The sequence below is a fragment of the Corapipo altera genome, unplaced genomic scaffold (genome assembly GCF_003945725.1).
Source record: "Corapipo altera isolate COAL_440 unplaced genomic scaffold, ASM394572v1 22, whole genome shotgun sequence".
NCBI lineage: Eukaryota > Metazoa > Chordata > Aves > Passeriformes > Pipridae > Corapipo > Corapipo altera.
Window position 1 is genome coordinate 2,803,146 of NW_020884886.1, and position 15,944 is coordinate 2,819,089.

The 15,944-nt window shown below is 38.8% G+C and overlaps 1 protein-coding gene across 3 annotated transcripts in view; it reads right to left on the bottom strand.

The window, feature by feature from the left end:
- TBC1D14 (TBC1 domain family member 14) overlaps positions 1-15,944 on the bottom strand; it is a 70,872-nt gene that overhangs the window by 18,404 nt on the left and 36,524 nt on the right. For all 3 annotated transcript variants that reach the window (XM_027642786.1, XM_027642787.1, XM_027642788.1), the window contains 7 exons: positions 12,015-12,133; positions 9,302-9,384; positions 7,170-7,287; positions 4,767-4,873; positions 3,795-3,875; positions 2,286-2,380; positions 1,165-1,236 (listed from right to left, as the gene is read on the bottom strand). In XM_027642786.1, coding sequence (XP_027498587.1) covers positions 1,165-1,236; positions 2,286-2,380; positions 3,795-3,875; positions 4,767-4,873; positions 7,170-7,287; positions 9,302-9,384; positions 12,015-12,133 — 675 coding nt within the window. The remainder of the gene's footprint in view (positions 1-1,164; positions 1,237-2,285; positions 2,381-3,794; positions 3,876-4,766; positions 4,874-7,169; positions 7,288-9,301; positions 9,385-12,014; positions 12,134-15,944) is intronic.

Consider the following 15,944-nt stretch of genomic DNA (forward strand, 5'->3'; position numbering starts at 1 on the left):
CATGGAAGCTAACAATCCCCATGATGCCTCCTTTCAAAGTATCCAAGTAAAACTCGTAAGACAGGTTAGGATGACAGCACTTTCAAAGACAAAGAATAAAGATTTTCTTTTTTTAATAATAAGGTGTTTCTAAGTAATCCCTCTTCTCCTAGGGATGGGTCACATATAGCCTTATTTGTGGAAAGCTGGACTTGGACCCTAGAGACAAAGCCTGTACTTTCCTTTTTCCATCAATTACCAGCAGTTACAGACAACTGCAGTGACTCATTTGACAAACAACACTGTTTTAAGATTTAAACTCTTGTTTCATTTACCATAAGCTCACGACATTGTTCTCTTTTTCTACAAAGCCTGTTATGGAATCCAGGCAAAGCTCTCTCACTCTGAGGGTGTAGTGCTGCCATTGCAGAGTCACATGGATTAAGGTGTGACAGCCATTCCTGCAAACCTGAGGAACCAGCTCCTTCCCAACACAACAGGTTGTTGCTGCGCCAAAGGAAGCACATCAGCTGACCTGCCCTTTGTTTCCTTTCCTGGCAGTCATGTTCAGCAGCTCTTGCCAAGCATTATATGCTACCTACAGAATAGAAACATCACCTTTCTACATCTGCCTTGTCTAAAACACTGCTCCTGAACAAAGAACAAGCCTCCATACATAAGCCTGCTCTTGGAAAAGAGACTAAATGAAGCATCTGAAATCCACTCAGTGCTCTCATAATCACTACTTCAAACACTAAGAGGGAGCTCATGCAGCTTCAATGGGCATTGCTTTAGAGGCTGGTCCAGAAGCACTCAGTGCTAAGGCACAGAAAAGCCTATCATTTCACCTCAACAGCAGAGTCTCAGACTGATATTAACAATAAGTACTTCAATCAATTTAACTACACCTTCTCTTTGACTTCAATTTTCAAAGTATGTATTTTTGAGTACAAATATGTCCCTTTGATTTTTCCACTTAACCTGTTAAAAAGCTTAAATTTAGCAAGAGAACTGTTACACACACTTTTCAAGCATGTATTGAAATAGAGGAAAGCACACACAGACCCCAACAAGCTTTCATAAAATCATTTAATATGTGCCCTACAAAGGACTGATTAACACAATCCTTCCTCCCCATAATCCTCCCCCTCCACTCCTCAAAAAAAAAAAAAATTCTTCACTTACATAGCCTACATCAGGTCTGTAACAAGTATAGGCTCCTAAAATACTGTGCAACGTGTCATGGTAAGGACCACCCTATAATTAAACAAAAACAAGACAATACATCTGATTATACAACAAACATGTTAAAAATTCTTCAGTGCTAAAGATGGTCTCTATTACTGCTGATGAAGGACATGTTCTTTCCCAATGCAGCTTAGAACAGCCCAAAGTATTCCAAATAATTTTGGTTTTAAGAGCATGAAACAGTCCTCCAAACCCATTTATTAGATATAGGTACAGTTCACCCAATACATCGATTACCTATTAAACACTTATACAACAGGAATGCAAGCCTAAGAGATTTCTTATAGCTCAGCAGCACTTTGACAACAGTGCCAAGAAAGAAGAACAACAATGCAAACCACTTAATTGTCCTTAAGACTGGAGGCAGAATTCGACCATGAAAGAAACAATCAAAACAACAATCTGCCACAACACACACAGAAGGTATCAAGAATGACACGTGCAGCTAAAAAGAATTTCACATTGTTGACTATTAACAGCTGCCATATTTTGCACTGAGTACTGTGACTGAGAATTTCAAAAGGGAAATTTTCACCAAAAAATGGTGATTTATCACAATCTAAACTTTTTACAGGACTGCTGAAATCTGTGCAGAGAAGGACAAAATCCGAATAAAGTGAGTCACTAAAGCACACCAAAACCATACAAGCTAAATTAGTCTTGCATTGAACCAAAAAAAGGCCAACAAATGTTGTTTGCTTGAGCTATGCTCTCTCTCTCAGCATCTCTTTGCAACCCAGTGATGCTGATTCACTGACTTGGAAACACTCACCTGCATCACTTCACCAGACAGAAACCAGCACGAACTAAGTTAAATGAATCACAATGATTAACCAACACATTGGTTTCTTGTCTCTTCCAAATGTATAAGACAGTACCTCGAGGTTACTCTTTTCTAGATTATTTACAATTTTCCAAAATCTTTAGGAACTTTATCCTCTCAAGATGCTTACTGCTTCAGATTTGAACTCAATGGGCTGTTTCAACCAAGGGGCAGGCAAAGTTATGTAAACTTAGTTTTTCCCTGAGAAGTCAAGACAAAAGTTAACATTGTTTACCTGCTGGAATATACAAAGACTAGGAAATGTCCTTGAGATATCCAGTTTTATTAACTCCAAGCTTGCTTCTCTGTCAGCTGCAGAAAATCCAGCATCTGCAAAAGCCAAAGTTACTGCATTTATTAGATGGATCAGTGTACACTCTTTGGTTTTTTTTATTTTCCAGTAAGGGTTAGCTTTTGCACAGCTCATTTATTTTGATGTGAATGCTAGGGAATAAGGTTACAGACAGAACAATTCCATGAATTCAGTACACAGGCTAAGCAGCAAGTCTGGCCTGACCTAGAGCAACCCTACAGTGCACAGTGACCCTTAATTTGTTTTGAAGTGATGTGGGGAAAGACACAGGGCAAGGCAGGTCAGGCACTTCACTGTTATCTGCTGAAAATCATTAGACAGACACAAGCCTGTTAACCTGTGATCCCCTCACCTCCAACAAGGCTTCCCAGTGGCTCCTGAAGTAGCTGCCTCTGTGGAAAGGCTGTGGTGGGAGAGAGAAGTCCTAAAGCAGCAGCATTTGATGGATACCACCCATCTCTACTACCATCAGTTCTCCTTTCAAATTCATAGATTTTGGTCTTTGTATGTGTCGTTAAAGATAATGGACACTATAATTCACTCTCCATAACTGAAACAGATCTCATACAAAATACATTCCTATAGCGTCAGTTTTGTTTCTGATATCGAGGGTTTATTGGTGTTCTGTCTGTTCTGGTAAGTACAGATGGGAATTACCTACTGCTGCTTACTGAGCAATCAGAAAACAAGAGCTGTCACTAGCCAATGTTTGTACCAATCACATGAGCATCTACACTCCAGAAAATAAAGAGGAAGTTGGAAACGTACTAGATGCCATCTTACTTAAGATGTAGACAATCTTAAGAGAACAAAGTGGGGGATTTCCAATTCAAAATATTTTTCTGCTTATAAATGACAGTATGTGTGTTCTCCTTTTTCTGCTCTGCTCAGCATAATTACTTACCAAAGGTAATTTCATTTGCATGTAGTTTTATACTCTCTCAACACCAGACAACTCTTCCAATTAATTAGTAAATCTCAAACCACTTTGTCTGCAAAAATAAATTGCTGCTCTCTGAAACACACCCCAGAGATTGGCTCAAAGCTGCAGTAAGGGACTAAAATACAACTTTCTGCTATAATTTGAGTTTCAAATCTAAAACTACAGACGCAGAAAAGTATTTTAGTGTTGCAGTTAAAATGATAATCCCCAAACTTCCCCAGTTTTCCTACAAATTTATATCAAAATAAGAGCTGTACCTAGAGATTGTTTACAAAGAAAAATTAATAAGTGTGTTTTATAAGAGACCATCATTTCAGTGAGAATGATACAGCTATTCCTTGCTTCCACAAAAAGACATTTCCTTTTTACCAGAACAAATCTTCATAGACGAAATTTTTGGTTTAAAATAAGTGCTTTTCATTTTAAGGAACGATTTTACAAAATCTCTTATTCTTTAACACAGCATAAATCATTTGCAAAGAGCATACCTTCACATTCTACTTCAGCCCCTCCTGTGCTAAGTGATCGCCACTTCTCTTTGGCACGAGCCAGGCAAATGTCATACAGTTCTGGACAAAGTAAAACAGAAAACCAAGTCCATTATTTGAACATGCTCATGTCCACTACCTATCACATGGGCAGTGCTGCACTAATCCTAACAAGTAACATTTCTCTCTAACATAGTAGCTGAACTTCTGACTAGGTTATGGTTTTGAAAGACTTGTTCCACTGACCTCTAAATTCAGACTAAGTGAAAAGGAAAGGCAATCCAGGCATAAGTTGCATTTTATGTTCAAGTATTTACTTTTTCTTCCAGAGCATGGATATTCAAAATTATAGTCTGAATGGATAATTAGGCAAGTCTAGCAAATTCCATGTAAGAACTACACCCAAGGTAACTAAGCCAAAAAAAGCACAGAAAAGCAGCACCATAGAGCAGGCAGTCTACCCCATTTCCATGTTGGAATTAATTACATATATTAGTCTTTCAGATCTGTATTTTTCTGCACTTGGAAGTAGAACATTATTTCTATTTTCACAAACACACAAACAAAAGTACAAATCTTCCCAGGGGTCTTTTAATCTCTTACAAACCTCTTGTCTTGCTTCAAATAAAAGGGAGCACACTACATGCATATTTATAGGCATTACAAAAATTAACAACAGTTCTAAGTTTCAAAAAGAAAAAAAGTTTGAGTCATTAATTCTGACCATGTCCATCCAACATCAAAGCAAGAAACAGTGACAGCAATTATCAGGAACAATTCACAGCAGCAGTCCTAGAACAGCTACAAGATTAAAAGACACTGTATTTTTGAACAAAACACATCAAAGCACCACGAAAAGGCATAACTAGATAACATTTCCTCACACCCACACCTCAGGTTCTGATACACCATAGCAGATACATGTCCCTTTAGTATTTGTTGCTTTGTATGTCAACAAAACAACAGTCTCACCATGGGTGATGTTTAACTCGTTGCCAATTGCCAAGCTCCAGACTTTGCCTCTCACACTCGGGGGAATGCCCTGCCACCACAGCTCTCGAACTTTACGGGAACAACACCTGTTTAAAGAAAAATGGATCATTCTAAGAAATATTTCATTGCCTGATGAATCACAAATGTGTCCTCCTACCACTGCTGAAGGGATCTCAACCAAAATCAACAGGCCAAGAATGCAATTTGCACACACCCATTCTTTTGTATTATTTTGTTTTGAACTGCGAAGGAAATCTTACTTCCTTCCAAAGTAATGGCTTATTTTGACAGAGGCACTGCAATCACAGCACCCACAATCTGCAACCACACTTGACCAGCAAAAACCATAGGGAACAAATGAAAAGAAGTCCATACCTATGCCACTACCTATGCTAAAGACTGGACAGCTCCATGCAAGACTTAATACAGGGACAAGTTACGGAAGTCTGCCCTCTGTCACCACCCTGCTGTGCAAACAGATGTGCAGCTTCCCACCCATCTTTGCAGCTCTAACCCCCTGGAAAAATGCATGAGGATGTGACAAGGAGTAACTTTTAGGGGGGAGCACAAAAGACATTTTAACAGAACACAAGTTCTGAAATGGCTGCAGCTGATGTTCATCAATCTGAGAGCCCAGCAGGAGGAACTGAATAGCACCTAAGCACCAACGAAAGTGGTAAAACCACAGCAATCCGTTTATATAAGAGCAGACTCTGAACTAAAATGTAAAATAGTGAACGCATTGGGGAACTTCTGGATTTATAAACCAATAAAGGAAAAGGTGACCTTATTTTTACGGCAGACATAACAGATGCATCCTCAAACACTAAAGACAAATGTGTAAAGACAAATACACAATTTGCTTAGGCTTGATTTGTTATACTTCAGTTCTCCAGAAATTTCCAACAAATTCTGTCCATATTTTTAACATATATTCTCAGGAAACCGAATTCCACGGTTAGGTAAATTGCAATTTTGAGTGCCATTGGTTTATGCTGAAGGGATAAATGGTGGTTGTGTTTGGAGGGGTAAAGGGGTGGCTCTTTTAAGATGACTAGCAAAGACCATGAGGGCAGCTTATCAACTGCCTGTGCTGTCTTTGTACAAAACCTTTTAGCACTTAATATAAATAACTTTTTCCCTATTCCTCTTTTCCATCATTTGATTATCCCAGCAGGTATAACACTCTGTAATTAAAGAGGTTTCCTAAACCATAGAGGTACTTCAATCTACACTGATAATACAAAATGAACAGCTTAAGTAGTCAACGAAAGCTCATTTCTGATAAACGCACAGTGTTCAAGTATGATGCTTCATGCTTGTACATTCTCTACCACAGATCACTTCTCAGTGCTTCAGTTTCTGATTATCCTGAGCCTTCAGTAAAGACAAGTAATAAGATTTAGCACTGTATCACTTCCAGTCAGGTCGCCGCCCCGGGCATGGCCACCAGCGGCCCCCGCCCTGGCCCCAGCGGGAGAGAGGAGAGAAAGAGGTGGAGCCTCGCCGGCGGGTGCAAAGAGTTTGGTGTAATAAACGCCTGAAGAAAAGTACAAAGATCAGTGTTTACAGAGGCATAGTGCTCTCTGCTCTCTTATACGGATCTGATTCATGGGTCATCTACTGCCACCACCTGCGTCTCCTAGAACGCTTCCATCAACGCTGTCTCCGTACAATCCTAAACATCCACTGGTCAGATTATGTGACCAATACATCCATTCTAGTCACAAGCATTGAGGCCATGTTGCTGAGAACACAGCTGCGTTGGGCAGGGTACGTCTCCAGGATGAAGGACCACCGCCTCCCTAAGATCTTGCTTTATGGTGAACTTGCCACCAGTTGCCACAAGAGAGGAGCCCCAAAGAGAAGATACAAGGACTCCCTGAAACAACATCTCAGCCTTGGCCATATTGATCAACATAACTGGTCTACTCTGGCCTCCAATCGGGAAGTCTGGAGACACACCATCTATAACGCTGCTAGTGCTTTTGAGAACACACACAGGTTCACTCTTGAGGAGAAAAGACAGCACAGAAAGAATCGTGTCTTGTAGAATTTACCACCTAAGGACTCTTTCTGTTGTGCCTTTTGCTACCGGACGTGCCTGACTCATATTGGCCTTTTTAGCCACCAGCGCGTTTGTAACAAATGTGGGTAGAGCCCTTCCCAAATCTTCGTTTGCGAAGCCCAGCCATGATGATATGATACTTCCAGTCACCTTTCAGAAAGACATGTGTTATTTTCTTTGTACCTGTCCAAGAGCGACTTTCAAAGAAAAGCTTCCAAGACCATTTAAAATTATGCTTCCTAACTTTGTAACTTCTCTTCAGGATAAAGACTCCACAATTTTTAATTACAACTCAGTATAACATACTATCTTACATAGTTTCCCAGTTGGGCAAGATTTCATTGTTCCATGTTAAAACAGCATTCCCAATGCTGTCTTCCAGTTTACAGCGTTCTTCCAGTTGTTTCTTTCTCTTCTGAGCTTCTTTCAACTCTGCAGAAAAGAAATTTTCTTTTTAAGTAAATGAAACCAGAAACTAAATATTTAGAGTTAGCCATGGCTATATGACCATGTAAAAGCACACCATTTTCACCTAAAATTACTGTTTGAATTCTAAAAATTTCCCAGGCACAGTTAACTAAGCAGTGATGTCAAATGTGAACAAAGAACAAAGTGGAACTATGCACAAGGCTCATTTTCAATGGATGGGACAAAGGGAGTTGGATAATATATGGTTTCTTTGACCCTCCAAATCTAACCACACTAGTAATTTTGAATTAGCACCTCTGACAGCCAGCAGCCTCACCTAGTAGGACAGGTCAGAGTATTTCCTAAGAAAGCCCCACCCTTTTAGTTACATCAGATTCAAAAACATAGGCCAAATGGATACAAGTTTTGTATTTCATTTTCATATGTATATTACAATTTAGATATTCTGTCAAAAAATCACATTTTTGATGTTACTTGGCACATGGATCATCTAAATGTCATCCATCACAAATGGGAACCTTCAGTTCATTAAAAAGAACACACTTCTCATGTCTAGTTTAGATACATTTTACATTTTTGCATTATCTCTCAATGCATCTTCCTGCATCACCAGCTACTACTTTTTCCACTGGCAAAGATGTTGGACATGGATTTACCAAATGCAGGCAGACACAGCACTACAGTGGAAACAGAGGACACACATGTGCACACACACACTGTCTACAGCGTGGGAAGGTACTGACCTGGCAAGTAAAACCAACTTCAGAACAGCAGCACTGTGAACAAGGTCTTTGGAATGAACATATTCTGCCTGACAGGTCCACTTTAAAGCCCAAGAGAAGCTGAGCCAGAGCAGAACAATCCCAGTTGTCTCCAACATTTTCAGCTTTGATACAAGCTTTCAATTTTTCTCTTAACAAAAAGAGGGTATTTACACTTTTTGACCTCCTGACCTCTAAACAACATAATCACTCCGTAAATCTGTTCATCTGGAGTGGCTTTAGAGAAAATGGGTTTGTCACAGTATTTATCTGGACAGAATGACACACTCCAGGTCCAGTGAAGACAGCACAAGGACCTGGCCCATTGTGTAATCATCCTCTCAGTTCTCTCAAGCCACCCACCCTACATGCAAAGAAAGAACAGAGAAACTCCTTTGGACTACTAAAGTGGATATACTAAAACAGGAGTCATATGAAGTTAAAACTTCACTGGTAGGTGTACGATGTTCAAAATCACAAAAGGACACTTCTATTAGTATGTCAGCTGTAGAAAGCAAGGAAGTCCTGTGTTCATATCACCTTTCCACTGTTCCATACTGTTCAAAGGTCTGGTTGGCTGGAAAAAAATATTTCCAGCAGCTCCCACTGAATACAAAACCTCTGTGAGTCCAAATTTCCTATTACTGCAAAGCATGTTTTTAATTAGAAAATCCAGATGGTCAGAAATACCAGCAGAAGGAAACCACCACTACTGTCACCTCTGCCTCATATGCATGGTACAGTGTTATTAAGACACTTGTGTGAACAATGTCAGACAAGAAATTATGAGCAAAACTCTGGGAAAGCTGTAAGTGAGAGATATCAAATGAACATAATTGCATACATTTTCCTATGTGGAAAATTATATGTTTATGGACTACAGCCTGAACAGGTTGTTCCCAACGTGACACTGACAAATACCCTGCAGTTTTAAGTCTAGTCTTCACTAATTTGACTTACAATCAACTTCACTATATTAGTAAGTTTTTAAAGCCACAAATAGATGCCACTCATTTATTTAAGAGTTACAGATTAAAAAAGTCTTTCCTGCTGGATTCTAGGATTTTTATTTTTCAGCTTAGGGTGGGGCTTTTCAGTGAAACTACCTTTGTTCCTCTCTCTTTGGATTGATACTTCTTTAAAGGCAGGTACAGATCACCCACATTACAGATCAACAGACTGTCACAAGTGTTATTTCAGGTTTAGAAATGCCCTTAACTTTACTTTTCTCCTCTGAAGACAAGAAATTCCATCACCTCTTTTTTTTGCTTGAACTACCATTTCTTCGTACTGTTGTCTGTGTTTCTGAGCTTCTTCTGCTGGTTTTGCAGGGAGGTTCCTTAAATTTAAAAAAAAAATTAAAAAATCAGTATTTAGAGTTGGCATGCCTGTCTAAGGAAAATTCTAGGCACTTCTAAAAGAAAAGCATACACTGCTTCTTGTCAAAATATGCAATCAGTGAGCAGAACAACAGATCCTTGGAAAGAATCCTTTTTTGCCAGAGTCAGCAGAAGGGAAGAACACTGACCAGCTATGACTACTTTTATACACAAAATATGCTGAGTAATTTCCTTATGTTTGGTAATTTCAGCATTTTTATTATTAAACCAACTGAACCCATAGGCTGATCTTCATAAAGGGTATATACCAAGCTGGTAATTTTGATTTAAACTGGTAAGATACAGGACCATACTCTCTCTTACTGTGCACCTCATTTACGGGTCACATGCACAACTTTCTTTACCCACATGTACTGACTCCCTACCCCAGCTCCCTTTTCCCTCCGCTCTCTGAGACTCCATTTCTATTTTAAAGGCTTGACTCTTCCCCCTCACTCCTAGAGCAACAAGTGGCACTGGAGTCATCCTTGATATTGTCCACTCATCAATACCAACACAACATTTTGATTTGGGATTAAGGCTCTGCCATACAAATACAAGTGTTCATATGTCAAAACACGTTACCTTTAAGCTACTCATATTTGTAATTAACATAACCATAAGTATCTCTTTACAAATACAGGATCACCAAAACATCAAAACAGGAAATGACTAACTATTTTGTTATTCTGTATTGTAGAACACTGTATTTTATTCCTAGGACAGTTTGTATCTTTGGTTAATAGAAAAGCTATGCAAAAATTCACTTTCCTGTTCCTGTAAGGTGTCGCACATCAGGCAGCTGCTTTCCATCAACACAGTCACCATTGAGTGGGTGTCACTATTTACCCAGACACAGTCATGAAATACAGGTCTATGACAAATCGAGATTTGTTCACATCTTTCTGTTTTTTCAAATTCAAGATTGTTACTAGAACAAGGAAAGTAAATTTTCACATTTGTGTCTTTGTTAGGCACAGAAAACAATTCACTCTTTATCCAGTTTCACTTTTGTAAATTGATCATCATCTTTTTTAAATCCAAGTCTTTAGAAATGGTTCAAGTTAGGAAAAGTTTGGAAAGGAAAATCAGATGAAATAATACAGTTCTGCTAACTTAAATTCCACCATTCAAATTATCTGTCCTATCTCTTAACATCACCACCGTACAAGTGAGATGTTTAGTATCTATTAAGATTCAACTAACACTTTTTGGAGTTGAAGCTAGAGGAACTATGGAATATTTACTGATTTTTTTACTATAAAGTTTTACCTAAATCCTACAATTGAGTGTGAAATCAAGAGCAGCCATTCTGAAAAAAAAATCTCACTGCATTTTTCTTCCAGAAGTCTTAAAGCTTTTTGTCATAGGAAATCAAAAAGAAATTACTTAAAGTCTGCTAGAAAAAAAAATAGTATGTAAACTGCAAGCAAACAATTTAAAAAAAGATTCTTTAGAAAGAGTCAGAGGACAGCACTGCTGCCCAGAGCACTTTTCCCTACTAGACAAAAGAAATGATGATTCACTTGTCTAGAATCTTAAAAATACCTACTCTGTAGAAGTTTCTCAGTCTATCAACAGTAGGAAAGAAAGTAAAACCTGAACATTCTCCTGTAATGCATCACTAATTCCATCTGTGTGAACACTGTACTTCTCAGATTATCCCACAAGAAGAAAGATTCTTAGCAGACAGGTTTTGAATACAACAGATAAGCTAGCATGCTTTGTTTCCAGCTGTACACAATAAAGCCTGCTATAACAAATTATCACTCATGTTGTTCTAGACATCCGAGTTCTTGCCACACAATTCATCAGACAAGCCAAAAAGTTATTTAAATAACCCTAGACTAGACTACTTTGACATGGGCATTTTTCACACTGTGTTGATGAAAACACAGATCTGTGTTATGCCAGTTCTTCACACCAATGCACAGCTATACTAAAAATGCAGACATCATCCCCATAAAGCCAGATAACATTCACAATCATAGACTAAACATGACATAATTTGTGTAATTCAGAAGCAAAACATGGCAAAGCAACTGCCAGTAAATCGCTTTGGACTCAGTTTGCATATGGAAGAATCTCCTTGCAGTAAAAGAGGTATGAAACAACTTATCAAGTACTTGACAACCTTTAAAATGTGATGCTGAACTCCTGCAGAGCAATCGCTATTCATGTTTCATTATTTATGGAAGTGTTCTCTTTCCCTGTGCAAACAGGACACTGTATTAGTGCTTCTCAATCTCTTTAGCATGTACCAGCTTCATTTTTATGCTTATGTGCTCTCACAGAAAATAAAAATCTCTTATTCATGTTTAAAAGGTAGAATTACTCAAAACTAGAGCTCTGCTCTCTTACTTACCTCCTTTCATAAAAAGCCATTGCTTTTATTATTAAATAAGGTTCCTTCTGTTTGAATAATTTTTCTCATAATCAACCCACTTCCATATTCACTACTCTGAAAAAAATTCTACTTTAGATTTTAAGTAATTTGTTTAAGTTAGAGTAAGCAATTACGCTGAGTTAGAAAAATCTTTGCTAGGTTAATTTTAAAGAGACCCTCACTGTGGCACTTTCCAGAACTTACGCTGGTCTGTCCTCTAAAATAAGTGCTGTAGTGGAGAGTGGTTCAAAGTCAAGATTCTTCCTCACATTCTGTTTAGGAGAGAGAGGTTTGTGAGCTCGTCCAGTTTTTTCTTCATATTCCTAGAGAAAAAAAAAAGACAGGGTAACTTACAAGAGTGGAGAACATCAAAATGATGCACATGAGAATTTAAAATGGATCTAAAAAAGTCTTCAAGACAATGCTTTCACATCTCTACCCTGCTGCAGTCCCTTTAGAGCTTTTCAACTAGATCAATCTCAGAACTGAAAACAATGGCAAATTTATGTTCAGGAGTGAGTTTTGATTTTTTTTTTCATTCTTCCTATTTGTAAAAACATCTTAAGTTCCTCTGGCTGACAGCCTGCTTTTACACAGTACTACTCAGGAGTTTACAAACAGCAGATACTATCTGAGGTATAAAAATAAGACCTATTTAAAATATTTTTCTTTTAATTTACATGGTTTTGAAATTGAAGCCAAACATGACCACAAGCTGTTTGTCTTAAAATCTCATAGTAAGATTTCTCCCCACGCAAGCTGTTTTCACATGCAACAGTTCAACAATGGAAAAAAAAAAAAAAAGGTTAAAATCACAGAAAGCCCATCCTTGGTATGATGCCTTACACAACTCTACATTATAGAGCATAACATATTAACTTGTGTCTGTAATCAGACACTGACACACAAGAGCAATACCAGCAAAGAGGCACCAAGGTGACGGGGGACTGGAGCCAGCACCATACAGAGAGAGGCCGAGAGGTTTGCTCAGCCTGCAGAGGAAAAGCTTTGCAGGGATCCTTGGCAGACAGCAATAACGGGATGTGGTGAAGGCCGAATACAAGTCTCTGAGGCACTTGTATAAAGAACACAAAGACAATAGGCACAAACTTCTACCAGGGGAATTCTAGTCAAGCACTGGGACAAGCCTCCTGAGATGCAGTAGAACTTCCAGCCTCAAGGGCACTCAAGCTCAGGTGAACGAGCCCCCAGAACCTGGTCCAAGCAGACTCTGTTCTAAGAGGGGTGTTAGTCCCTCAGAGGTCCCTCCACTCAATTACTGCCTCACCATGATCTACAGGAGAGGGCTTGGCATTACACATACAATTTTATTTTTATTTTTCCTACAAGCACTCGTTTGGAAAAAAAAACACACTAAACCCATGACCTAATAGGATAAACCAACCTTTACACAGCTTCCATCTACTCCACTGTTTGAAATACTATAGCAAACATTAGGTATGCAAAGTATCAGTGATATACAAATAACAAACACAGTCAAACAGTCCCATGGAAAAACTACATCTACATAATAGTTACGTCTACATTCAACTTTATAATGATTTTTGCCACTTCCAAAACTCAAGGGCTTTCATGCACAGCTTTTTTCTATAATTTCTACTGAAATTAAAAAAAAAAGATAAATGAGCACAATGAATGTGTTATGAATAGGGTTCCAGTCACAGACTTCTCCCTGTCAGCACAAAGACCTTCTCAGATGCTACTGTTTGCTTACTCTCAACCTGTCAATTACATCAAAGCCTCCTTGGGCAATAGATCCAACCCTTCCAACACAATCAGAACAGTCTGGATCATTCAGCAACTAAAATGGGATCTAGAAAGGCCTTCTCCTCCAACCCTACCTTAAAAAAAAAAGGATGGATGAAAACCAGACATAAGTGAAGAACAACACAACCTTAATATTCTACTTTATGTTGTACAGTTCAATTCTATCTCAAGTTAGTTCTGTGGGACTCATGGGTGCAGGTCTGTGCAGCCCTTGGGACACAAAAATCCCACTTTTTCCTTGTGTGTTAACCGGGCACTGCCTCAGCAATCAATCCTATGATGCCAGCATTGCTGTGATGGGAAACATGGTCATGAATTTGGAATGTCTGGCTCATTAATACCAGCTAATACTGCTATGCATGACATCAGTTTGCAAACCAGGAAAAGAACCAAGAAAAATGTATTTAAACTTAGCTTTGTCAAGTAAAGGGACAGTGCTCACGCTGACAAAGTTGTTCACTAAAAAAACCCTCCAGTGAGAAAATAAGCAAAGAAAATTGTAACAGAGGTATTGTGATCAAGAGCATATTCAGAAAGCACAGGCACTGGTCTTAAACTACTCACTTGCACCAGCAGGCAGCTGATAGTGACCAGTGTGTGAGAGCACCATCATAATGTGCTTCAGCTGCACCAGCTGAGGAGTAAATCCGCTGTGCTGACAGCAGTGAAGCAAACAGCTATTCTTTCTCTCCATTTCTATTAGGTGACTGAGTCTTTTTATGAACCCTTTCTCACAAATTAACATAGTCAAATATTAATCTCTATTTACTGCTTCCACAGACAAGGTGAACCTTGTGCCTAAATCTAACATCTTTACTCTTTTGAGACACTGCTAGTGAAAGAAAAACCATTCGGCATCCACAAGGAACTGTTAATATGCAGAAATCATCATATATAGATCTCCCTAAAGCATCTCAGAACTTGACATTAAAATATATGCACCAATGCTTATTCCAGTACAAGTTCCAGAAAAGCTGCTTAATTTTGGCTTAGGAAAATTATTTTCAGGGTCTCCTTTCACTGAAAACCAACTGGAAAGCAAAATTGCTTTTGGAAGGTGAGAAACAATGCCCACACCGGGGATTTTCTTCTGTACAGCAGAATTAATTTGGAAATCTCTTTCAGCTAAGCACAAAGTTTCTCAGACCAGCACTACACTGCATATAATTCAAGAATTTCTTGGTTAAGAAGACGTTTTATTTTTGAATGTGGGTGGCTAGTTACAGTATTAGCACATCAGTACAGTTACTCAAAGCACTCAAAAGCTCACCCTGCATTTCAGCAAGTACTCACTGACGTGTTCCACTCAGCACTATCCTACAGTAAAGAAGCCAGACCAGCACAAAAATGGGAGTGGCACATTTTATGAGATTACAAGTATGATTCCTTTGTAGTAATTTCATCCTTTTCAGTGGTAGCCAAACATGAATAAAAATGTCTGAGGATGATATTATCTACACAACTGTTTTTTAATTAGGTAAAATAATAAAAAAACCCAAGGAAACAAAAAACTCTTCCCCACTTCCCCCAAAAAACCAAGAACACAAAAACCAAAACCCCCAAAATTCACAGAAGATAAAAGCTCATGAAAATTATCTTTTATTCCAGTGAGAAGAGAATGCAATTTCAAACAGAGCACAACATATGATACAATAATGAAACACACCGAAGCCTTCACAAACTCATATTAAGACTATCTGCTGACTGAGCAAGTAGAAGTATTTGCACATACAGGCATACTGCAATAGGCTGAACCACACGATAGCTCATTTTAAGCTTTGGGTTTTGGTTTCTTTGTGTTTGGTGTATGGTTTTTTTTTTAAGCCAGACTCAAATCTCTCACAGGTACAAATAATTCAGCATCTGTTTAAATCCTATACTATAATTAGAGGTTACTAACCTGACACAGTTGCAAGCTAATTTTAGGACCAACTCTGGATGAGCTGACCGTTTACAATGCAGAATACATCCCTATCACTGAGATCACTTAGGCTTTCTTCCAGGTTTCGTCTTTACCTGTTTACAACAGCTGGACTAGGGTTTGAAGATGTTCTGTAAGAGCGTGCTGTCGATTAAAGCACTGATTTAAATAATCGAAACCAAACAAAGAAAACCCACAGAAACACCCCTCCCCAAAGCAAGTTTAATTCCCGGTGGAACCTGGCAGCTTTGCAGTTCAGATGCAAGAAGCTCCAGTCGTGATGATCCCCCGTGAGTCTCTAAGAAAGAGAACCCAACCTACAAAGGGATCCTCAACCATCCCTACGGAGGCGCAAATAACCCACCAGAACACAGGGCAAGCGCTGACCGACCAACTGCGCTACCCGGGAGAGCGCCGTAGGACTT